Source organism: Notolepis coatsorum (genome assembly GCF_963971535.1).
Source record: "Notolepis coatsorum genome assembly, chromosome: 18".
Taxonomy (NCBI): Eukaryota; Metazoa; Chordata; class Actinopteri; order Aulopiformes; family Paralepididae; genus Notolepis; species Notolepis coatsorum.
Window position 1 is genome coordinate 50,624,936 of NC_140182.1, and position 26,373 is coordinate 50,651,308.

The 26,373-nt window shown below is 41.4% G+C and overlaps 1 protein-coding gene across 1 annotated transcript; it reads left to right on the plus strand.

Moving 5' to 3' along the window:
• The first annotated feature begins 1,155 nt into the window (after positions 1-1,155).
• morf4l1 (mortality factor 4 like 1) lies at positions 1,156-24,918 on the plus strand. The gene is made up of 12 exons (XM_084334648.1): positions 1,156-1,270; positions 1,925-1,971; positions 2,100-2,167; positions 2,259-2,345; positions 4,192-4,272; positions 4,443-4,468; positions 4,784-4,875; positions 8,143-8,244; positions 15,155-15,243; positions 20,760-20,932; positions 24,038-24,122; positions 24,452-24,918. Exons 1-12 carry the CDS (start codon positions 1,231-1,233, stop codon positions 24,534-24,536), a joined length of 975 nt encoding a protein of 324 aa, XP_084190774.1. The 5' UTR covers positions 1,156-1,230; the 3' UTR covers positions 24,537-24,918.
• Positions 24,919-26,373: the final 1,455 nt, after the last annotated feature.

A 26,373-nucleotide genomic window follows, 5' to 3' on the forward strand; every position in this document is an offset into this window, starting at 1 on the left:
TTCTGGATTTTCCTACAATGGATTATTGATTGTAAATTGAACCCTTGCACTGAAGAACCATTATGAATCTGTGTTAGAAAATGTTTTGGATCTAAATCACTTGGAGTTTGAAAGTGATATCAGAAGAAACTACTCAACCTCGGCTGTCTTTAACTATGAGTGAACACAACACATTGTAACGTTAACGCAGCTGTCAACTGTACTTTACTATGGAATACATGTATATTATCGCGACGCGTCGTCACAGACTAAACAGTGTTCTGGATTTTCCTACAATGGATTATTGATTGTAAATTGAACCCTTGCACTGAAGAACCATTATGAATCTGTGTTAGAAAATGTTTTGGATCTAAATCACTTGGAGTTTGAAAGTGATATCAGAAGAAACTACTCAACCTCGGCTGTCTTTAACTATGAGTGAACACAACACATTGTAACGTTAACGCAGCTGTCAACTGTACTTTACTATGGAATACATGTATATTATCGCGACGCGTCGTCACAGACTAAACAGTGTTCTGGATTTTCCTACAATGGATTATTGATTGTAAATTGAACCCTTGCACTGAAGAACCATTATGAATCTGTGTTAGAAAATGTTTTGGATCTAAATCACTTGGAGCTTGAAAGTGATATCAGAAGAAACTACTCAACCTCGGCTGTCTTTAACTATCAATCAATCAATCAATCAATCAATCAATCAATCAATCAATCATGTACCTCGGCGCAGCTGAATAACAGTAGGAGTGATCGCCTGCTGCGTCCATCACGTGTATGTGATTAATATGAACCAAAGCGTGATTAATATGAACCAAAGCGTGTTAATATGTGTCGAACCAAGCGGGGATCTCATGCACCGCGAGCACGCCGGTGCACCTGGGCGAAGGAAAAGGAAATGCGCATTACCGTACTGGCGTGCGGTGACGAATACGGAAGCATTCTTGCACTTTTCCGCTGGCAATGCTACATGATGCTACACGCCACCGGCGTAGAAACAGGCGTCACATGATTGGGCGCACATGTCACATGAAGTGGCCAATCAGAGAGCGACTCCGCAAAATGCGGCTACGAAAAAGAATAACGCTATGCGTCTAATGGTCGCGACCAGGTCGCAATGATTATGCGTCACTGATGGTCATGACGTAATAGTTCAGCGCCGTTTCTGAATGGAATGGGAGCTGGCGATGCCTGGATTTGATTTTTCAGATATTTTGATCGTTCAATCTGTGAATGGCGCCGAAACAGGACCCTAAACCTAAATTTCAAGAAGGTAAACAATCAACTACGTCATATGAGATATTTTTTTACGAAATCCCACAAGGAACTGGCATGAAATCGTTAGCTGAATCAATGCAAAACACACTCCTCCCGCCGCACTCAGCAGCTAGCTTGCGAGCTAGGGGTAGGAGGCGTTGGTTTCATTTAATAAAAACAGCTAATCAGCTGCCAACTCATTATTCATTTAGCCACGTTAAGAGCGTGTGTTGTTCACAACCCTAATTCTACAAATCACTTCCACAAAATGAATGCACTGCCTTTCACTGCCGTTGTTGTAGTAATTACAGTACTATGATGCTAGATTGTATGGTGGTGGTGAAGTAACTTGCCTGTCTTTGCTGCTGTGTGGGTTCCTGTTTTTATTTATACTACGTGCTGGACAATGGCTTATTGCGTGTTTAGACGAAACCGCCGACACAGCTGAGCACAGTGCTTTGTTATAGTTACTTAGATGTACAAGCCGATTTAGTTAGTTGTTCAAAGCGCACCAGGTATCCCCATCACTGTTTGTTTATGATGTAACAAATATGGTCTCATGTTTTGAGGGAATCTAGTCATGATCTTTGAGACCCTCTATGTGCAAATGTTTTACTTTGCTGCACAATTTGTCTCAAGCAACTTCGTTTCATTCTGACTCTCTGTTCAGGTGAACGAGTGCTGTGTTTTCATGGGCCATTGCTTTACGAAGCAAAGGTAGGCCAGTAATTATGTTGTTGTCGTCATCAGCTTTACTTTCAATCTCCCAAACATTTATCAGACACAATCCTCACTTATGGCTCTGTTGGTGTGTTTTTGTAATTTCTAATGTTTATTTTTTACAGTGTGTTAAAACAAACATCAAGGAGAAGCTAATCAAATACTTCATTCATTATAGTGGGTGGAACAAGAAGTAAGTTTGAATAAAAATCCTCTTATTATAGTATTTGTGAAGTGAGGGATACTTTGCCTGATTTGCCTGTGCTCATCTCTCTGTGTTTCAGCTGGGACGAATGGGTTCCTGAAAGCCGGGTGCTTAAGTATGTGGACAGTAACCTACAAAAACAGAAAGAGCTTCAGAAGGCAAATCAGTGAGTCACTTCTCTCCTTCATTCTTAAGATAAGATAACATATTCCTTTATTGATCCCCTTGGGGAAATTCAGGTGTCATATTATCTCATGATAATAGTAGAATACATTTAGGCAATACAATTTATAAAAATAAGCAGTGTAAACAATATTATTTACTCTTGATTATGAGCAAGTAGGCAGTGTAATCAAAGGTGCAGATGAGGGTCTGTATGCCCTATCAGTTATATTATGTTACAATAATTATGGTCAATAACACTTAGAATCTGAATATATCCTATGAGTAAGTAAAGTGTAAAATATACAGTATACACAGGTGCAGTATACACAAGGTACCCTAACTGGCATGATATACTGTACATCATACGTTATACGATATTGGCTTTTACCTGTATGTTTAACTCTTTGGTAGCCTACCTAAATGTTTTTCTTTATCCAGGCCTAAAGAAAAACTGTAATCCCAAGATGGCAATAAATATATAGCCATGTCCCCCTTTCCTTCACAATGGACTTTCAGACTGGGTTCCGACCAGTGCTAATTTAGTCAACGAAAATGATGACTAAATATGGTCATCAACGAAGCTTTTGCCCCTGACGAAAACACGTTAATGGAGATCATGTGACACTAACGTGACGAAATTATTCATGCAATGTCGTTGACTAAAAATGACGACACAAAATGTAGTTTGCAAAATAAAATCTTGCTAAATGTTTATTCAACTTGCTACTTGCTAGCTAACAGGAACTCGTTTGCTGACAGGAAAGTAACACACATAATTGTCCGTGTGGAACCCTTATCCCCAACACATCGTTCCGTGGGTGAATTATTGTAATGTTCTGGGGTTTTGTGTGTCGCTCTAGTTGGGTGTTGTTTCCCCCCGGGATATATGGGAGGACGGACCGGATGCTACATTGTTGTTGTGAAGCTAGCGTAGTGTTGTGTCAACTTGTAAAACCCCATATTGAGCTGGAAATAAAGCACCATACAGAAAAGGAAACTCTCCTCTTTCTTCCCTACATTACTGCATGACGGATCGCTACATTATGTTGATCCACCGTCTACACAATAGAACACATTAAATAGCTTACATAAATCTAACCAGCTAGCACTAACGTTAGCTTTTTTTGTTTAGAAAAAACTCACGCCAACGTATGAGGCTGTAACTGAGTGGTGAGACTAAACAAAAATGACTAAATCTAGACTAAACGAAGACTAAAATGCTCAGACCTGTAGTTGACTAAAACTGACTAAATTAAAAATAAATGAAGGTGACTAAATATGATAAACGAAAAAGAGCATTTGACACTTGACTAAGACTAAAACTATAATAAAAAAATAGCTGACGAAATGAACACTGGTTCCGACAGCCTTAGCTGAAGGTTGTTATTTGGTCAGCCATCTCCTCATGCACCTGATGCACCTGCTCACACTGCCTGGAAGACAAATGAGACGGGCAGGACGAGGTTAATTACATGGACAGAAATTAAGGACATGGTAGTGTCTTGTCTTATGTTTGCAGGTTAAGTATTTAATATGCTCACTATACTATTCTACAAGCCCGGCAGCAGTGAGGATCCTAACCAGGAGATAATTCTTTAAAAGTGTGCTTTAAAAGTGAAACGCAAATACTTGCAACGATTAACCCACCTTCCACATCCCAGTGCAAAATGTACCACCTCAGCAACATTTCCACCTAGGCTTCCCTACAAGCTGGGGGGGAACCCCCCGAAGGCTCATTTCTTGGAATAACACTGTCTTGTTATATAAACGATAGCATCATTACATTTATTGTCCAAGTCGCCTAATTCAATTTCATGTGGAGACTGTATTTTTGTTCTTTTTTCCAGAGACCATTATGTTGAGGGAAGGATGAGGGGAGTAGCACCGAATAAGAAGATACCTCCTGTGCCACTGAAAAATGTTGATGCGTGAGTTCAAGACGTCCACCTTTTTGAACATTTTCTTTCCAATGTCATTGTAGTTGTTCCAGTCAGCTGCTCTCATGTCACGTTCTTTTGAGATATTTGTCAGTATCTGTCTTTATGGTTTCTGGTATTTGAATACCTGAGAATAATGACTTCCTCTCCTCACCTCCCAGGAAAACCAAAAAGAACAAACAGAAGAGTGAGTATCATTTTCACACATTTGATAGAATAATACGAAGTGATAAGTTTCACTGTGTGGATGTTCTCTGTCTAGAACACAAAACATGACACTTTTAAAGGTGCACGTGAGATGTTTGTTTTTCCCGGCTTCTCAACTGTAGTAGATTTGTAAATATGGTACACAACGTATATTCTATCTATATCGGCTAGTTTATAAATACTATAAACTAAAACTATAAACTAAACTGTAGACTAAACATAATGCACAACGTATATTCTATCTATATTAACTATACAATATAATGCTTGACGTAATAATGGTTTATCCACTCAGCTCCAGGGGCAGGAGAGGGCACTAGCTCAGGGGGAGACCCTACCCACCCTCCACGGAAGAAGAGGGCACGCGTTGACCCGACCGTAGAAAGTGTACGTTCATAATCTACTTCCATATCAATTTTTTTTTTATATATACAGAAAAACCTAATTAATGTTTTTGTTGTTGTTGTTGTTGGCATGTGGTTCTTAACACTTTGGTTGCCTAAGGTTAAATTAATGATATACCATAGATTGCCAGCGCTATTTGTCTATGGAGAAAGTCCCCTTCTTTGCAGGGCTATAACTTTTTAAATTCTATTGCTACATTGCCATTATTAGGGCCCATTCAAAGTCCTATATGTATTGTTCATTGTGTAGCAACGTTAAACTTTTTCATTCACATATTCATAGTAAAGTATGGTCTAATGTATAAGTATGTTTTCATCTCTTTCTGCAGCTTTCTCCAGAACGTGATATATAGCCCCAAATGCATTATATTGATGATGAAATACAGTTTGATGGCAATCAGCGCGATATAAAAAATTCCAACTAGACGTACTTCTAGAAGTTACTACACGTCATCTGATGTTGACCGGATGGGCGAGGGGGCGTTTATAATTCCGTGGGCAGCGTTATACCAATCATCTAATGTGGGTCAAATGTTGATAATATCAGTTATTATCGAAGACGGTAACGTTACACGCTGAAACTCACCCCAGTCTCCTCGCGCCGTTGGGCGATCATCGTCGAGTAGAAATTTTATCATTATGGGATATATTATTACCCGGTCCATCTCCAGCTTGTATAATGGTATATACGTCCAAATCATGTTGTTTATCGAGTTATTGGCAATCGATCGCTATGTAGAGTGACGAGCTAGAGTCACGGGACATGTACCGAGTGGCCGGAAGCAATACGGACGTCTAGCAAAACCTCTAATGCGCTTCCTGTTAAGCGCTTGCGCCGATCGGCCACCAGATGGCGCTCCTGAACCGCCAGAGAGCTCAGTGGGTCCTGCTGGTGGATCTCAGGCCAGCGGAGGGACATTATGAATCCGATCGCAGATTTTTGAAATATTGATATAAAGACGACGTACAGCGTCCCCCGGCAACTTTAGCATGGCCAGCAAAGACGTCTAAAGACGGCTCCCGGCAGTCAAAGTGTTAACTCAATGGACGCCATACCCGAGTAAAGTCGGGTTAACTCGCCGACGCTTGAGTGCCAAACCCAGAGAAAAGTCGGGTTTTCAATAGTTTATTTCTTTTATTCGATATTTCCATTCATTATCCATCCAGGCAGTGTTAATTTTGACAGCTATATTAGTTTTAGTCTTTGTCATGTGTCAAATGCTCCTTTTTCGTTTTCATCATATTTAGTCACCTTCATTTATTTTTCGTTTAGTCAGTTTTAGTCAACTACAGGTCTGAGCATTTTAGTCTTAGTCAGTTTTAGTCTCGATTTCTTCTTTTTTGTTTTAGTCTAGATTTAGTCAGGGGAAAAAGCTTTGTTGATGACCATATTTAGTCATCATTTTCGTTGACAAAATTAACACTGCATCCAGGGAGCCTGGTGTTATCATAGGGAATGAGTCTGAGATCGCAAAAGTGCAATACCAGCCGCATCCTATCAGGCGGCGGTATCGAGCACCCTTTGAAACCTTGTGTCTTGGGCTGTGCGTTGATTATATGGGTCCGGGTCAGCTATTTTTCTCCGGGCAAGATGAGTGGTTATAACGCTCGGATTGAGAAGAATCAAATACTCCCGATCCATGTTGTGTAGTGGATTATGTTGGCGACACGATGGACATCAATACTTGGAATGGCGATCAGATAATTGGAATATTCTTTTTGGGGTACATCCTAGTCAAGGTAAGGGCTATATGATATCAATCTTGCGTTGATCCAAGAATGTCTTCATTGCGATCCGAGCGTATATGTGTACCGTTAGTCCACAACATATTCCGTTGGTGACGATCAAAGCATCAAGAAACGACCCCCCCCCACCCTTTCATGCATTCATGATGGAACATAATACCCATCATATGCATTTGATTTTTTAATTGTAGCGTGTGTATGGACGAAACGCCAATGCATTTAGTATAATACACGTTGCAGGCTATTACCAGCCTCCCAGGAATTACCCTAGACCGCTCTAAAACCACACTTCTATTCACCACGGTATAAAACGGGAATTTATGGATGACATTTTTTATCTTTTTCACATATTGAACGATAGATACTCGATGTCAAATGGGCCATAATATTGTATCTATAGCTATAATATAGAATATAGTTATAGCCCTGCAAACACCACCACGTATTCCTATACTTTAGAGCGCTGGCCTTTTAACCACACATCACGCATATCGCTCCGGCGCTGATTGAGTTAACTCATTCAGGAATGGAATGCGTGGCGGTGTTTGCAGGGCTATATCTATATTCTATATTATAGCTATGGATACAATACTATGGCTCATTTGACATCAACTATCCATCGTTCAATATGTGAAAAAGATTTTTTTTTCATGCATACGTTCGCATGTTATACCGTGGTGAATATAAGTATAGTTTCAGAGTGATCCTGGCTAATTACAGTAAACGGCGCTATGGAGCAATACATGAATTTGAGTAAAAGCGTTAGCATTGCTAGCCTGGACACGCTACTATTTCCAAATCAAATGTATAGAATAGGTATTATGTTTCATCATGAATGCATGAAAGGTTGGGGGGGGGGGGGGGGGTTGTTTTTTGATGCTTTGATCGTCACCAATGGCATACGTTCTGGAGTATGTTACACATGGTCGTTGCGATCGATGTGAAATCATGGTTGGATCAAAGCAGGATTGATGTCATATAGTCCTTACCTTCACTAGGAGGTACCCCAAAAAGAATATTCCAATTGTCTGATCGCGATTTCCAGTATTGGTGTCCATCGTGTCGCCAACATAATCCACCACAACACATGCATCGGGGGCATTGGACGTGCTTCAATGTCATCGAATGAACCGCTAGACTCGCCTGACCAAAAAAACTGTGCACGGAGTGAATTAAACGTAACACCGGGTGTGACAAAAAGGTTTTGAAGGGTGTGCGATATTGCCACCTACCAGGATGCGGCCGGTATTGCACTCTAGCGATCTCAGAGTGGTTCCCTATGGTAACCCTGAGGTCCGTGTGAGAGAAATGAATAAAAATATTGAATAAAATAAATAACGATGAAAACCCGACTATACTCGGGTCTGGCGCTGATTGAGTTAACAATGAAAGTAAACGGGAACATGCCTGAATTCTGCTTTGTGTTAAGTCTGTACCTGGAGTACTTGAGTTGTGTCATTTGAATTCTGGAGTTGAGAGTTAATGGCGTTGCCTGTGTGTTCAGGAGGAGACGTTTATAAACCGAGTGGAGGTTAAGGTGAGGATCCCAGAGGAGCTGAAACCATGGCTTGTGGACGACTGGGACCTGATCACACGGCAGAAGCAGGTTGGTGACCAGGGGCCACTTCAAACAGAGCCTGGTTAGAACCCCAGTGCCCACCAACTATAAAGGTGGTTGCACCAGTGACATTAGTTACAACTAGGGATGTCCCATATTATCGGCCTACCGATATCGGCATTAAAATGTGATATCGGAAAATATCCGTATCCGTTTTAAAAAAGAAAAATCGCATTTTTTTTCCAAAATTTTCATTTCTATAGAAATGATGTCCGATATTATCGGCCTACCGATATTATCGGCCGATATCGGCATTAAAATGTGATATCGGTTGATATCGGTATCGGAAATTAAGAGTTGGACAATATCGGTATCGGTAAAAAAGCCAATATCGAGCATCCCTAGTTACAACATAATTATATTTTGTAATATTTGTAATAACCACTAAGAGAGGACAGGTCTAAATCGCATAAAAACACAGATTTGCAGTCGCCATTCAAAACTGATTTTTCTTTCTGCACGCAGCATAATTTTTTTTCAGTAATTCATGCAATTTCTTTGCAACTCTATAATCGAGCAGCGATTTCATTCAGAGGAGCTTTGCTTTTGTTGAGATAGAATACCATAATCTAGATTGTGCCAAGCGGCTATTTAAGCTGTTCTGCCACTCACTCATCATCTGTGCTGCAGTCTTGAGTGCATAGTAGTAAATGCATATTAGCATAGTAGGTAATAGGTAGTAATGTAGGCACAGTAGATTACTTATTAGCAAAGTGCATAATAGTGAAAGACAGTATGAAGGTTAGTATTTCTTAAATGTTATTTTAGATATTGATTGAAGTGTGTTTTTAGTCAAGGGTTTCGGCTGTCCTGACTGGTGGGAAGTTCATTCCACCAGCAATGACAGAGAATAGCCTGCTTCGCTTTGAGTTAGATAAGCTCTCAGACTCTAACTCTATATGCTATGATGTCTTGCATATTGACGGTATCACATCATCAAAGGATGTGCGTCTGTTGGGGTTCATTGTTTGCGCTCTCAGCCGACTCCGTAACAAGCTTGCATGGATTTCAGCTGGGAGCATCCTATCAACATTTTGTCCAGTAAATGTTTTTCCAATCAGCCTGTTCAAGTGAAATTTGCACTAGACTTGGGTATTAACTCAAAATATCCAGACAAAAAAAATCGAAACATTAAAGTCCAAATCTAAATAAAGTTATGTGTAATAATATGGAATGAAACAGGAAAAAAGTATTTGACAGACTAAGAAAAAGCAGTACACCACAGCAAGGAAAGGCAAGGAACCAGCTGAAAACTAATTGGGAGGCAACTCTACCTCCAATTGGTGCTATCAGCTGGGTTAGAATATATTGATGGGCTATAAACGTTTTTTTTGTTACCAAGGTGCCACACAAGAAACATCTAATGATGGGTAAAAGCAAAGAGCTCTCAATACCATCACTAACAGATTGTTGCAAATCATGAAAATGGAATTGGCTACAGATGTATTTTACAACTTCTGAATCTTCCAGTAAGCACCATTGGGGGCATTATCCGTAAGTGGAAGCAACATCACTCCATCATCAACCGGCCACACACAGGTGTTCCTCGCAAAATCAGGGAGTCGGAAGGATACTTAGAAGAGTAGCCAAAGAGCCATGGACCACTAGGAAAGAGCTCCAGAAAGACCTCCATGGCCTCTGTCCATGCTCAGTCTACAAGAATCCACTACTGAAGAAAATACATGTTGAAGCTTGTTTAAAGTTTCCCAAACAACATTTGGACAAGCCAGTGAACTACTGGGAGCATGTACTCTGGTCAGATGAGACCAAAATGTTACTTTCTGGCTGTCACACAACGCACCATGTTTGGAGGAGAAATGGCACTGCACATCACCCGAATAATACTATACCAACAGTGAAGTTTGGAGGTGGAAGTGTCATGGTGTGGGGCTGTCTCTCCTCTCGTGGTCCTGGCAGACAGTATAATGGTGTGGGGCTGTCTCTCATCTCCTGGTCCTGGCAGACAGTATCATGGTATGGGGCTGTCTCATCTCCTGGTCCTGACAGACAGTATCATGGTGTGGGGCTGTCTCATCTCCTGGTCCTGGCAGACAGTATCATGGTGTGGGGCTGTCTCTCCTCTCATGGTCCTGGCAGACAGTATCATGGTGTGGGGCTGTCTCTCCTCTCATGGTCCTGGCAGACAGTATCATGGTGTGGGGCTGTTTCCCTCTCGTGGTACTGGCAGACTTCATATCATTGAAGGAACAATGAATGGATCCATGTACAAAGAGATGCTTGAGATGAACCTGCTGCCATCCACCAGGATGCTGAGGATGAGACGTGGGTGGACCTTCCAGCAGGACAATGATCCAAAGCATACAGCAAAGGAAACTCTCAATTGGTTTCAGAGAAAGAAAATCAACTAGTTGGAATGGCCCAGTCAATCACCTGACTTAAACCCAATTGAACATTTGTGGAAGCATCTGGAGAACCAGATTCACAAGAGGGCCCCCTGCAATCTTCAAGATTTAAAGACAATCTGTGTAGAGGAATGGGCCAAAATCGCACCTGAATACTGTGGGCGATTAGTTACTTTATACAGATGCCTTGAAGCTGTCATTACAAACAATGGCTTCTCCACTAAGTATTGAATTAATTTCAGTTAGTGTTTTCAATACTTTTTTCCTATGTCATTCCACTTTATTACAAGTAACTTTATTTACATATTGTTAGATTTCGACCATAATCAGCCAGTATCACCTCTTCATCTGTGTTCGTGTAGTTTCTGCGTTGTGTTCATCTCTCTCTCCGAAGTTGACCGTCTCATACTGGCTGTACATCGTTGTCATCCCCCTGATATGCAATCCGTAATCATAAGAATTCGACACTGGCAACGTGATACCTTTCTTGGAAAAACGTTGTTTATTCCATAAACAAAGCCTCGTAATCAGATGTAACCCCGTTCGGTATTGTCATTGTTCAGTCTTAATTCTCTTCACCATCGTCTCTTCCAATGGTTCGGGCCTCGTTGTTAGCCAAACCACCATTTCCTGTTAGCCGAAGCTAGTGATGATGTGTCACTCCCCTCCCCCACCCAGCGAGGGTGGAGAGGGATGAAAGTCTCTGATCAACGCGTCCGCTCTTCTGTGGTGGTTCGTATATCTCAGGTCGCTTTCACACAGGGGCTGTTTGGTCCGGACTATCGGACCAGAATTCGATAGTCTGGTTTTTCGGGTTTGTGTGAATGCGCGTCGAACTCGGTCCGCGGACCAAACACGCGAACTCTGGTCCGCCTGAAAACGTAGGTCTTGGTTCGCTTCATCGGACCAAACACGGACCAAACGTAGGAAGTCACCTGATAAACCATCTTGGGTATATTATTACCGCGGCGCGGCATTCACTGCAAAACAAGCACACTGCATCTATCTATCTATCTATCTATCTATCTCTATCTCTATCTCTATCTCTATCTCTATCTCTCTATCTCTCTATCTCTCTATCTCTCTATCTCTCTATCTCTCTATCTCTCTATCTCTCTATCTCTCTATCTCTCTATCTCTCTATCTCTCTATCTCTCTATCTCTCTATCTACTGTGCATCTTGGGGTAGAAGGAAGAAAAAAAACACAACTGTTATTATTATTAATATTACCGCGGCGTGGCATTCACTGCAAAACAAACACACTGCATCTATCTATCTATCTACTGTGCATCTTGGGGTAGAAGGAAGAAAAAAAACACAGCTGTTATTATTATTAATATTACCGCGGCGCGGCATTCACTGCAAAACAAGCACACTGCATCTATCTATCTATCTATCTATCTATCTATCTATCTATCTAACTATCTATCTATCTATCTACTGTGCATCTTGGGGTAGAAGGAAGAAAAAAAACACAGCTGTTATTATTATTAATATTACCGCGGCGCGGCATTCACTGCAAAACAAGCACACTGTGTAAACATGTCTCGTGGACAGACTTGGGGGGCAGAAGACCAAATAAAACAGCTGCTTGTGGGGAATGTGGGCACTCACAAAAACAACAAGGTGTACAAGTTGTTTAGCGAGAGGATGGCGGTAATGGGAATTATAATCGAACGATGGATCAATGCCACGTCTCTGCTACTATCACGCTTCACGCAGTTTGTGTTGACGCGCATTTCACTTCCTGAAAGGGAGGGATTTCCACTCTCCATTGTGTCCAATAGACGAGCGCCCTTTTCGACCGCGTGACATTGTTCAGAAAGTTCGGTGCGCTTGACAAATTGCTATGTGAATGCAGGCGAACCAAATGAAGAATGCAACAATGTTGCAACTTCACCACCAGAACCGCACAGAGTCCACCAAAACTATATGTGAAAGCGACCTCAGTCTAACCTTACCCGGAAGAAACTCGCATCATACCTTCTTCCCCCTAACAACAGGCCCGCACCCTCTGCTCGTTACTATGTGACGCGCTGTCTTTGACAACAGCTATTTGACCCAGATCACTATAGCAACGGTAATGTTGATATTACCCCCCCTCTGTGGTTACACTGCTATGTGACGCCAGCGCTGCTGTAGACAATGACCTTGGCTGGTTATCTTTGGGCTTGAGAGCTCAGCTGATAACAGGCCCTCATCTGCAGTCCGACTGAAGACACACACTCTGACTGCCAGCTACTTTTAAGATCTATAGATCCGTCTGAGTAAATGCTGTCACCAACCGATATATATACATTATATACACATTGAAAAACATAGACATCCTTCAATATGTAAGGGATAATGTATAGCTACGAGGTCATTGTCGCAAAATAATTGACCGACACGTAGAGCTGCCGCGGTATTGATATTTTCCTTACCGCACGAATTTGCAAAATATTTCCTACTGCCGCGGTTATTACCGCACAGTGCGCACAAAAAAAAATAATTTGAATGCATTTTTTTTTTTTTTAGTAGTCTACTCTTATAGCCTGCCTCTAGTCTAATGGCGCTTTTCCACTGCATAGTACCTACTCGACTCGACCCGCTTTAGGCACCTGGTACTTTGTTCCTTTTCCACTGCAGCCAGGTACTACTCCGTTTGTCTCCGTGTGGGGATGCAGGCGGGGCCGCTCGCTTGTGTACACTGAAAGCTCCGTGGGCATAGATGTCCGAGGGCTTGCAGCAAGCCAGAGTTTAACACAGTTTCAATCAATCAATCAATAACAACATTAACCAGACTCTCGTTGCGTCTATTCTGCCAAAGCTAACGTTACCTCTCATTGTGTATTCTACCAAGCAAACCCGGGTTTAACGTTACCTCTCGTGTATATCGGCTGACATAACAACAAACTTAACACATCAGCGATCTTGTTGTGACACTAAACTCTCCGCTCGGTGGTAAATTGGGTTGATGTCGGTTTTGTTTCATCAATAAATAAGGCAGAATACACAGTGAATCCATTCTTTTTTGTTTATTGCACTTGGTTCTGTCGCAAACAAATCCTGAATGAAATGCATCCTTAGCGAGGCAGTAAAGATGGCGGCGTTCTGTTTTCGTTCAGAGGCTACAAAGTGTGACGCGTCTCTCTTCTGACCAGTCAGTGGTCTGCAATGATTCACATGACTTTTCTGGTACCACTTCTACCCAATAGGGTCGCTTGGAACCGAGTAGGGTATATCTGCAGAGCCGCAAGCCGCAAGCCAACTTTATTATTATGATAAAAAACAGCGGTGACGCGGTATTCAGCCTAACTCTGCGGTGAGCGTGATGCAACAGCGATACCGCGGTAATGCGGTTATAGCGGCAGCTCTACCGACACGTAGTTTAAAATACCGAGCCGCTTCGGCGAGGTGTTTTAAACGTCAGTGAAGGTCAATTATTTTGCGACAATGACCGAGTAAAGCTATACATTATCCCGCTTATTACATGGCTAACTTACTAACAATATACCTAATTCATTTGACAAATCGCAGTTGTTCTGTGGCTCTGTCAGCCCAAATAAAGTGATTATTATTATCGCGGGCAGCCTCTGTTCTGGCTCCGCTGTAATCTACACACACTCCGCTGTCAGTGCAGTCGCGGCAGGTGTGTCTGATTTGCTGCACTGATGTGGGCTTGATTGCGAACAGCTGCGCACATCGGTCATTATTGTCCCACAGCGGTCATTATTGAAAAATAATTACCACTGTCGGGGGGCTATTGACCAATCACAAGCAAGCATTTCGGCGAATGTGAAAACGCCATGTAATAAGGACTTTTAACCTCTTAACCTGCGCCCCCAAAAGTGGCCTTTTTAGTTTTAATTTGAGGACTGCATATTTTTTTGCAAACCAAAACAACATAGCCCGAAGCCTTATGTAGTACATGTCCAAATTTCATGAAGATCCATTTAGGAATGAGTGATTTTGGTAAACTGTGTACAATGAAAAACTCAGTTTTCTCATAGACTTTAATTCATTCGGCTGTTTTTCTCTTCCTGTTTTTGCTTGTTAGTTTTTCACCTAGATCCTAGATCATACATCCCCAGATGGGGTATCATTGGAAAGCCACACTTATTGGCTACAACCCTCCACAATCATTTTCGAGATCGGATCTAGATTGACGGAACTAGAGCCCCAAGAGTTGGGAGTGGTATTTTGCGCAATACCATGTACAAGCCTCAAATACCGGCATGTAACTCGAGAACCGCTGAACGGATTTAGTCAGATTTTGTCGCCAGGCAACAAATAAGCCTTCAATTCGATATATATATTGTATTACAAAATATGCACACCCGAGCCACTAGGGGTCACCAAAGTGCCAGTGGGCAAATCGTCCTAAAAACGTCCCACATGCGGGACGTTGCAGGTTAAGAGGTTTGTTTAGATTTATTGTCTGGATTTCCTGATTTTTGTTTAATATATATTATTTCTATGGTGAGTGTTTCTGATTGGTCTTTGGTGGTAAATAGATGGTAGTTTTAACAACCTTATGCTCTCTTTCTCCCAGCTTGTTCACCTGCCTGGCAAAAAGAATGTTGATGCAGTCCTTGAAGATTATTCAAGCTACAAGAAATCGAGAGGAAACTCCGACAACAAGTAAAACACTATTCTAAAAGAACACATTTCTCACTAGAATTTGTAACCCCCCCCCCCCCCCCCCACACACACACACACGGTATACATGCATGTATATAATTCTTCTCCCCCATACATACTAACTTATTGTACATTACATAGGCTATACAAAGACACTAGTTAGCAGTAATCATATCCTTTGCCATCGTGCCTCCTGCTAGGGCTATGCAATATGGACAATCTTTTATCACGATAATGGTAATTTTATATCTCGATAACTATATATATCACCATATAGTACCTTTTCTGTAAATTTGGTGAAAGAATTGTCTTTAGAAAATAACCACATGCCCCATGACTGCTTTTTGAAAATCTTGTGAACTATACAATACAAATAAAATACCCTTTTTCTTTTTTCCTTTATTTGGAAGTGTTTATTATTCAAGCCCACGTGTCAAGAACATAAAGCGGGGGGGCGCCCCAGTGGCGAACCACATAGCGTGCTCAGCCGCGGCACGGCCGACCCAGGTTCGATTCCCGAACCTGTCGTTATTTGCCGAATGTCTTCCCCCATCTCTGTCTCCCATTCCTCCTCTCTTTCTCTCTCTACTGGATTGCCCAGTAAAAAAAAAAAAAAAAAACAAAGCGGGGTCTGATTGACGTAAAATACTGCTGTAAAGCAGGGTCTGAATGACGTAAAATACTGCTGTAAAGCAAGGTCTGAATGACGTGAAATACTTCTGTAAAGCAGGGTCTGAATGATGTAGAATACTGCTGTAAAGCAGGGTCTGAATGATGTAAAATACTGCTGTAAAGCAGGGTCTGATTGACATGAAATACTGATGTAAAGCAGGGTCTGAATGACGTAAAATACCGCTGTAAATCAGGGTCGGAATCAGGGGCGTTTTTAGGGTTAGAAAACATTAGGGGCTTCAGCCCCTACGCAATTTTAGAGTAATTAGAGACGAATACTGAAGAACTAGATTAGAGGTTCTCAAAGTGAGGTCCAGGTCCATGAGAGGGATCTGGGCAGTCCCCATAGAAAATGCAAAGTTAACAGGACCAAATCATCAGTTTCTTATTTATTTATTTATTTATTTATTTATTTATTTATTTATTTATTTATTTATTTATTTATTTATTTATTTATTTAACCTTTTTAGCCAGATAAAACATTGATCTGGTCCAAGACACCCCAACAGGAGTACAAATATACATATATACACATATACATATATTATACATATACATACATACACACATATACACCAATAACAAAATAAAAACACAGTTAAGAATCATACACACACATTAGGCGGTCGGATGGCGTAGCGGAGATGCAAGAGGCTGCGGTCTCGACTCCCGGAGTCAGCATTGCCTGCGGTTTGGGCCGATCGTCATACTAACTCGTTTGACTGAGTTAGCGGGAGGGAAGTCGAGGGTGGTAATCTGGCGTTGTGGACAGCGACGCCTACAGGTCAGGTCTGGGCACCTGCTCAGCGAAAGGCAGGAAATGGTGAAGGCAGCGTGACCTCCCACGCGTTACGCTTCACCAATGAGAGAGAGTCCTCTCTGCCAGGTGGAAAGAGAGCCACTGGCTGTCTCCACATGTGTCGGAGGAAGCATGTGGTGGACTTCAGGGTTCCCTTGTACCGACCAGTAGGAGGACCATGCGCACAACAACCAGGTAGGGGAGGGGGGGAATTGGCATAACGACTAAATTGGGATGGGGAGAAAAATAGAAAAATCAGGTGGAGAAAAAGAGGATAAAAAAAAATCATACACATAAGCAAATAAACAAACAAACATATGCACAGCCTATGTACAAAAGAAATAAACAGTTAATCTCTAGTCTTTACAGTTTTCTTCGATTGCATAAACACAAATCAAAAGTATTACACAATTATCAAAACCTTACACTCAAGGAGCAAAACATAGGCCCAGATTTGCACCCCTATAAGCACAATGTCAGCCTCACACTTTTTGCAAAACAATACACACAGTGATTTGCAAAACACTAAACAACAACCTCGGCATCACTGGCTCAGCACTCTCCTGGTTTCAATCCTACCTCACCACCCGGACACAGTTCATCACCATCGGCGACTCCAGTTCCACCCCGGCCCCAGTCAACCAAGGCGTCCCACAAGGCTCCGTACTTGGCCCAATCCTATTCACCATCTACATGCTCCCCCTTGGTCAGATCATCCGCCGCCATGGCCTCAACTTCCACTCCTATGCCGACGACACTCAACTCTACCTCTCCACCAAACCATCCACCCATCTCCCCCCACACTCCCTTATCAACTGCCTGCACGAAATAAAAACCTGGATGTCATCAAATTTCCTCAAGCTCAACAACAATAAAACCGAGCTCATGGTTGTGGCACCCAAGGCCCTGCTCCGGAAGGTTGGGGATCTCACCCTCAACATTGACGGCTGCTCCATCTCCCCATCCCCTAAGGTCCGCAACCTGGGCGTTATCCTGGACTCCACCCTTTCCTATCAATCCCATGTAAATTCCCTCACCAAATCCGCCTTCTTTCACCTCCGAAACATTTCCAGACTCCGACCATCACTTTCCGACACCACAGCTGAGACCCTCATCCACGCCTTCGTCACCTCCCGCCTGGACTACTGCAACGGGGTCCTGTCCGGGGTCCCAAGCAAAACCCTGGACAGGCTCCAGTATGTTCAAAATTCAGCTGCCAGGGTTCTAACCCGCACCAAACCCTGGCAGCACATCACCCCCATCCTCATCCAGCTCCACTGGCTCCCCATCAAATCCCGCATCACCTACAAAACCCTCCTGCTCACCTACAAATCCCTTCACGCCCTGGCACCTCAGTACCTCACTGACCTCCTCCACCCCTCCCTGCGATCCACGGACACTGGTCAGCTCTCCATCCCCCGAACCAGACTGCGGACGTTCGGGGACAGAGCTTTCAGTGTGGCAGCTCCCACCCTCTGGAACTCCCTCCCCGCAGAACTCCGCACCACCCCAACTCTGGACTCATTTAAAAAACTGCTCAAAACCCACCTCTTCAACCTGGCCTTCAACCCCTAACCTTCTCACTTTATATGTATGTGTTGTGTCTGTCCACTATGTTTGTTGACTTGTTATCTCCCCCCCCCCCCCCGTATGTAAAGCGACCTTGGGTCCTCTGAAAGGCGCTATATAAAACGAAGTATTATTATTATTATTATTATTATTAAACACACTTGCATTACATTAGACACAGAATGTCAAATTACCACACATATGAGCCAATTGGTTAAACACAGCCATCAGATGCACAAACACCATTGCTTAATTGTAGATACACCAATGAGGTTTAAGCACTATAAAAATGCAGCAGGTGAGTTCACCTGTCTTCAACCAAAATGAAAGGAGAGTGAAGTACTGTACACAGAACGTGAAAATATACAATACATTCACCAAACTCTACACAAGACAACCAATGATGCAGACTGATGAAAATATAAATTTTCTCTCCATATACCCAAATCAGTCAACAAAAGATTCTCTTGCCAGATCCAGCTAGGCTATAATGTCTAGAATTTTCTGTACTCTATTTAAATTTTTTCTATTTTTGTTTTACTGTAATTTTAACCTGTACTGGATACAGTATTTTATGTGTGTCTGATATTTGCTGAGCTTACAGTGTTATGCACACTGTAGTAGCATGAAAACTGGGACATGTTTGGTTGTGATTCTCCATGTTGAAATGTTGACTGATTTGGTTATATGGAGAGAATATTTATATTTGCATCAGTCTGCATCATTGATTTGGGTATATGCAGAGAAAATGTTTTTTTTCATCAGTCTGCATCATTGATTTGGGTATATGGAGATAAATAAATTATATTTTCATCAGTCTACAGCATTGGTCTTGTGTAGTGTTTGGTGAATTTATTGTATATTTGCACATTCTCTGTGTACTTCACTTACAGTACTCTAATCACTGAGAAGTAGAATAGCTAAATGTGTTTTAGGTTAAGCACAGCAGTGTGTAACTGGTTCAAACAGAATGAAGTCATATGAAACGTGTGTTTCATATGGTAACAAAATGTAGTTTTTATAAATTAGTGTATAGTTTTGACAAGAGTGTTTAATTTAGCAAAGGATCTGAGGTGTTCTGATAATTGTGTGTGTGGTTGTGCTAATTGTGTGTAGTGTTTTGAAACACCGGGCCCTGTTTTCAAAATCGTGCTTAAGCAATCGAGGAAAAAAACTGTATTGTGTGTTTCATTATATACATACATATACGATTTTTGGGTATTTTCCTGCCTTTGGTCCGCTTTGCTTCACATCTCAAATGAACCGCAGCAGGGTTCACTTGCAAGAGTGAATGAGCTTTCACACCACCCCAAACCAACCGGACTATCCGAGGTAATGAACCAGGGTTCATTTAAAGCTTATTATAGTTTATCACAGTATCATGAGCATGTCTTTGTCAGTGGACACTGGACATGGGTATGGATGGCTCCAGGTGCTGTTGCGTTAAAGTGCACATCTTCAATACCTATCTGTACTATTTAAAAGCACAGTGCAGGACACACTCAAAGGTTATCGCACCTCAGAGATGGCAGTGGACATGTATGACAGGACAAAGGCCATATGTAATGGCCTTGGGTTTGAGGAACATACTACCAGCCAAAGGAGGAAGCAGAAAAGGATGGACGAGTATGTAGTTGAGTCATCTTGTGGCACAAGCTCAGACCTCAGCTCAGGAGATCAGCTGAGACAGACTGTTCTATCTAGTCCTCGACAGAATGCTGCAAGAGCTTGAGAGCAGGTTCTCATGAGATGGAGAACAACTTATGAGAGGCATACAGGCATGTTATCCAGCCTCAGACCAGTTTCTCTCAGTGGAATTGCTGCAACTCCTCGCCACACATTACAATATCCAACTACTGCCAGAGGAGATCACAGTTGCAAAGTGTTTCCTGGTCAGGACAGGCAGAGATGCAGTCCCTATCCAAAGTGTCTTTTCTCTCCTGGATGATGATAATAATAATAATAATGCATTTTATTTATAAGGCGCCTTTCAGGACACTAAAAAAACAAGTCTACAAATCGGTGAATGAAAGAATTATAGGATCAAATGAAAACTACTACTTACTAAAAAATTGATGTTTAAAAGTACTAAAAACCAACAAAAAATACCAAACACTAACAAACATTCAGCACAGACAATGGGGATGCTGCTATCTTATAATTTTATTTTTTATTATTTAAGTTTTTATTCTTTTTAAAGCTCCGGGGCTAGGAGAAAAACATCCGGGGCTTTCTGAATGACGTAAAATACTGCTGTAAAGCAGGGTCTGAATGACGTAGAATACTGCTGTAAAGCAGGGTCTGAATGATGTAAAATACTGCTGTTATGCAGCTTTTTTGTGATAATGGCGATAGAAATGTTTCTATTGTCCCACAATATATATTGTCATATCGCACAACCCTGCCTCCTGTTAATGTCTAGCTTGTCATAATCCTTCCTACCATAGTGATTGAGTTGATCTTTCTCTCTAACCAGGGAGTTTGCTGTGAATGAAGTGGTGGCCGGTATCAGAGAGTACTTCAACGTTATGCTCGGGACACAACTGCTCTACAAATTTGAGAGGCCGCAGTATGCAGACGTCTTGGCCAATCACCCCGACACGTCCATGTCTCAGATCTACGGAGCTCCTCATCTACTCAGACTCTTTGGTACAAACACCCCTATATAGCATCGCTACACTGATGTACCGGTTACAACAGGGAGGGCAGCGTTGTTATTGTCTGGGCAAAACTAATCATGAAAATGGAGCTGAAAACTGCTGCGCGTGTTCATGCTTACCTGCACGAAGAGAGAAATTGGACGTAAAAAACTGAAATTGCACTGATCTGTATTTTTAACTAATGCCGGGACTACACAATATTTTTGTCTTTCACGATGGTCACCATGTCAGATGAGGTTATCATAGCATTATAACATCTCTCTGTGTCTTTCACGATGGTCACTATGTCAGATCAGGTTATCATAGCATCATAACATCTGTGTCTTTCACGATGGTCACTATGTACTATGTCAGATCAGGTTATCATAGCATCATAACATCTGACTGTCTTTCACGATGGTCACTATGTCAGATCAGGTTATCATAGCATCATAACATCTGTGTCTTTCATGATGGTCACTATGTCAGATGAGGTTATCATAGCATTATAACATCTCTCTGTGTCTTTCACGATGGTCACTATGTCAGATCAGGTTATCATAGCATCATAACATCTGTGTCTTTCACGATGGTCACTATGTACTATGTCAGATCAGGTTATCATAGCATCATAACATCTGACTGTCTTTCACGATGGTCACTATGTCAGATCAGGTTATCATAGCATCATAACATCTGTGTCTTTCATGATGGTCACTATGTCAGATCAGATTATCATAGCATCATAACATGTCTTTCATGATGGTCACTATGTCAGATCAGGTAATCATAGCATCATAACATCTGTGTCTTTCATGATGGTCACTATGTCAGATCAGGTTATCATAGCATCATAACATCTGACTGTGTCTTTCACGATGGTCACTATGTCAGATTAGGTTATCATAGCATCATAACATCTGTCTTTCATGATGGTCACTAGGTCAGATTAGCTTTTTTAGAAGAAAAAAGGCTAAATATTCTAACTTGCTAGGCTTGGTGTTGTGGGACGTCCCAGACGCCACATCGCTGTTCTTTGATTACGTCACACCACTAGGGGTAAAGTCGCCCGCTCGTTGTTCCTGACGTTCATAATCGGGCACAGCGCTTAAATGTGTCAAAATGTGGCTGAATTTGTGTCGTCTGATTCTAGCATTATAGTGACAGGAGGGTAATGATTTATATTTTCTTTGAACCCTCAGGTACTGAACAACATAACAAAAAAACTTAAAATGTTTACACTGTAGCGCGATTTGTTCCACAATTATAAAGCGCCTCTACAAATCAAATATATTATTATTATCAGAAGTCAACTACATATTCCTTACTGTGTTTGAGTATTCTGATGAAGAGTCCACTGTACACCTAATATCCCATTAAGTCCCATTCAAATGTATTTAGGGACATTGGTCTCTGCTTTGTTAGCAGGAAAGACAAAAATAATGCCATGAATGACCATTTAAGAGTTCCCCACTCGCAGATGAACTTTAAAAAGTAAAATCTTTATCAGAATATACATCTAATAGAGTTAGCTAATAAACCTTTCTTGGGGTGCTATTGATTGTGACATGGATGTTTTTGAGAAACATGAACTTGATTTAAAAAAAAAAAAAAGTAAGATTTTCAAGCAGATTTTCACAGCCTTTTTGTTCACATTTACCTAGGGTGCCAAGAATTCTTGAGGGCATTATATAATGGCTTGCTGGCATTGTTTTATTTGGACATCAAATTGACCCATGACCACTGAACTATGACCCCGTGCAAGGTGAGCTTGTGCAGATGGCAATATGCCACAGTACCTAATTTAATATTGGAGAAAAAACTGTCATTTTAACCTGGTTTCCCATAACCAGAATATAAGCTTAATTATAGCCTGGTTATGACGTTTACACAAGTCTACCCAAAACCAGCTTACTTGAGTTGCTGGGTTATGAGGGGAATTCTTCATGCATGTAGACGTTGCCAGTGTTGCAAGAGCATGTTTAACCCATAGATACATTTACCTCTCCAATGGTAAATGGTGCATTTATATAGAGCTTTTATCCCTCACATTTAACCCATTCACTCACACACCGACGGCGGAGGCGACCATGCAAGGTGCCAACCTGTTCATCTGTAGCAATTAGGGGATAAGAGTCTTGCTCAAGGACACTTTGACACACTGCCCGGGAGGAGCGGGAATTGAACCTTGAACCTCCAGATTACCAGACGACTGCTCTACCTCCTGAGCCACTCATTCAATAATACTGAATACATGCATATTTTAGATTGCTAAGTTCATGAAATCACAGGAACATTTAGTTTGAGTGCCGTAAAACTACAACTTAAAGGTGCGATAGATAAGAAAAAATTCGAAATAATACATCCACAGCTTTTAGAAAGGTGCAGAATGAAAGATTTTTTTTGCCATAATTTTTTTTTACATTGATTAATAATAATAATAAACTTTATTTGTATAGCACCTTTCATACAGAAACTGCAGCTCAAAGTGCTTCACAACAGACAAAAGACAGGCATAAAATGAGCACATAAAGTGCAGACATATAAAATGATGTATCATTGTATCATAATTGTATCAATAATGTATCATTTAAAAAAAATTAATGTTGTCGTTTATATGTTGCGTGCATGTATCTCCTCGCTACCTCCAATTTCCCCACGTGGAATGCACCTGATTGGATAAATGACATGCTGGTGCTCTATTGTGACATCTAGTGGCTGAATGTTAGAAATGGACCTGTCTCAAACTCTGCCCTCTTTTCTCCATCCTCCAATCACAACCGTTGCTTTCCTCAGATAAACTTACCGCAAGGAGGATCCAGAGAAGAGGGCGGAGTTTGAGCATTGGACGTATTTAAATGGTGCAGTGGCCAGACGCAGCCCACGGGGTGCCAGCTGTCAATCATTAGATTATTTCATGGACCCTCTGTAGCACAAGCACATTTTCTAATCATTTATAGCCTATAGCTCTGCGCTGGATCTAAACGCCCTCTATACTCTGAAAGCTGATGAGATGCAGCCCTTCTAGTAACTTTGAATGACTTTCATATTATGTGTTTTTTTTTCTAAAGTGAGAGATGATGAATATGTTGTTTTACTCTTTTGTCTCCAACAGTGAGAATCGGAGCCATGCTGGCTTACACTCCTCTGGATGAGAAGAGCCTAGCGCTGCTGCTGAGTTACCTACAGGACTTCCTCAAGTCAGTACTCATGCCTGAACCCTTGGGTTTCAATGTTTACAAAAAATGAATACTTTTTTAAACCGGAGACTGATTGGCCTTGGCAAATTTTCTGTGAAGAACATATATAATAACACATTTTCATTGAGTGCACCCCCCCCCCCCCCCCCTTTACACATTTATATTACGTATGTAGTGTGATATTGTAGGTGAAAACAAGTAAATGTGAACATTGGGTGAATAACAACAAAAACAAGAGCACCACACAACAAACCTGTGTCACAGGACCTCTTTGTAGTGACTGATTATGGTCTGAAATTCATATATATATATTTTGTTTCATTTTCCAGGTACCTAGTGAAGAACTCTACGTCTCTGTTCAATGCGAGTGACTATGAGGTGGCCCCTCCAGAGTACCATCGCAAGGCAGTGTAAGGTTGATCAACGTAGTGTTGATCGAGTTGTCCGCTGATGAAAGCTCTTTCCTTTTTGAAAGGATGGGATTTTCACTAAAAAAGCCTTTTGGAGAAACGGATTGTCGGAGGTCTCTGTTGATCATCATGGTGTTTTTAAGAGTCAGTCCAAGATGTCCGACTTCTCCCTGGACAAAACCATTTACTTTCATTTGGAAAGCTGCTGAGGACGCTGTTCCCCTATTTGGTATGTTCTTGAGTACCACTTTTTAGTTTCTATACTTGTACCTGGTGTTTACCGAGATCTTTTTGAAAAGAAATTTCATCATGTGTTTTGGTCCCAGTTCTGGCTAAATTTGTTTTTGTTGGCTGTTGTCATTTTATAATAAAAGTTTTTCATTCTTTGTTCAGTATTTTGTGTATCTGTATTTCACCTCGTTAGGCACAAGAAGAACAAGGACTTGGTCTAGTTGGACCCCATGGCCACACTGTGAATTAGAGTTATGTGTAGGGGATTTACTATTACAGCTCAATGTTGTCACCTAGATCAGTGGTTCGTGGAATGCACCTGATGAATAAATTACATGCTGGTGTTTTAGTATAGGGATGTGTAGTCTGATGTTACTTTAGTTTCCGGCGGTCCACCCGTTTATGGATTTATCATTGGGAAAATGTATTATTGGCTATTGTAATAATTCTGCCTCATGAACGTTGGTAAGCTTTCCATTTTTTCCATTTTTACGGTGAATTGCGAAATGTTGAGCTATAGATTGTGGATGAATACACACAGAAAGGTACACCATGCCAATGTTCATGCTTTATTTGTTTTATACGAGACGATTTAGAAATGTCTCCATTGGAAATACATTGCAATTTCAAGCGAGGTGGACCAGCCAGAAACAACAATGACGTAACCACTACACCTCCCTGTTATCTATAGCATCTTTAACTGAAATCTGATCCAACCATTGGGCTATTGTGAAACCCTGCCGATGAGGGATGTAGAATTGTGGCTCTTGATAATATGTATTCATATATACCAAAAATACACGAAAGCCTAATTAACGTTGCACCTCCAGGCCCAATTTTTTTGTTTTTTATTTATCCAGGAATGTCCCATTGAGATACAAGATCTCTTCTTCCAGGGAGTCCTGACCAACACGGCACAACACGTTTCAACATAAAACGGCATTGAACAAAAAACATATAATTCAAATATAAATACAGAAGGTCATTTGTGCAGTGGCAAGGAGCATAATCACATCAACAATAGCATCAGGTAAAACAGTTACATGTTTCGTGAAGGGCTAATCGTAGCATACCTTTAAAAGCATTTACAGTAGGAAGTGCCTCTAGACAAAGTTTTACTTGCAGCGTATTCCATAAAAAGGGAGCATAGTGGGAGAATGCAGCTTTACCAAGCTCTGACTGCATCAAAGGAACATTTAAAAGCATCCCATTTGCTGCTCGTCTGGTATTAAAAAAGCAAGTAAGATAAGATATTCCTTTATTGATCCCCTTGGGGAAATTCAGGCAGCATGGGGGAAGGGGGGGGGGTACAGGTAGTAAAAACAACACAAGCAGTGTAAACAAATAGGTCAATATAATTTACTATCTAACTAACTGAAAAATATATTCACAGTGTCACATAAGGTGCAGTATGCATAAGGTAGTTATAATTTACTATATACTGAAATATACATTTATCACAGTATCCACTGAAATATACATTATTCACAGTATCCACATAAGGTGTTATTGTCCTCCTTGGGTTCCTATTAGTCCTAGGTCAATGTCTGGCAGCAGTCGCTGCCCTCTGTTGTGGACCCTGGAGGCCGCTAGTCGCTGCCCACTGTTGT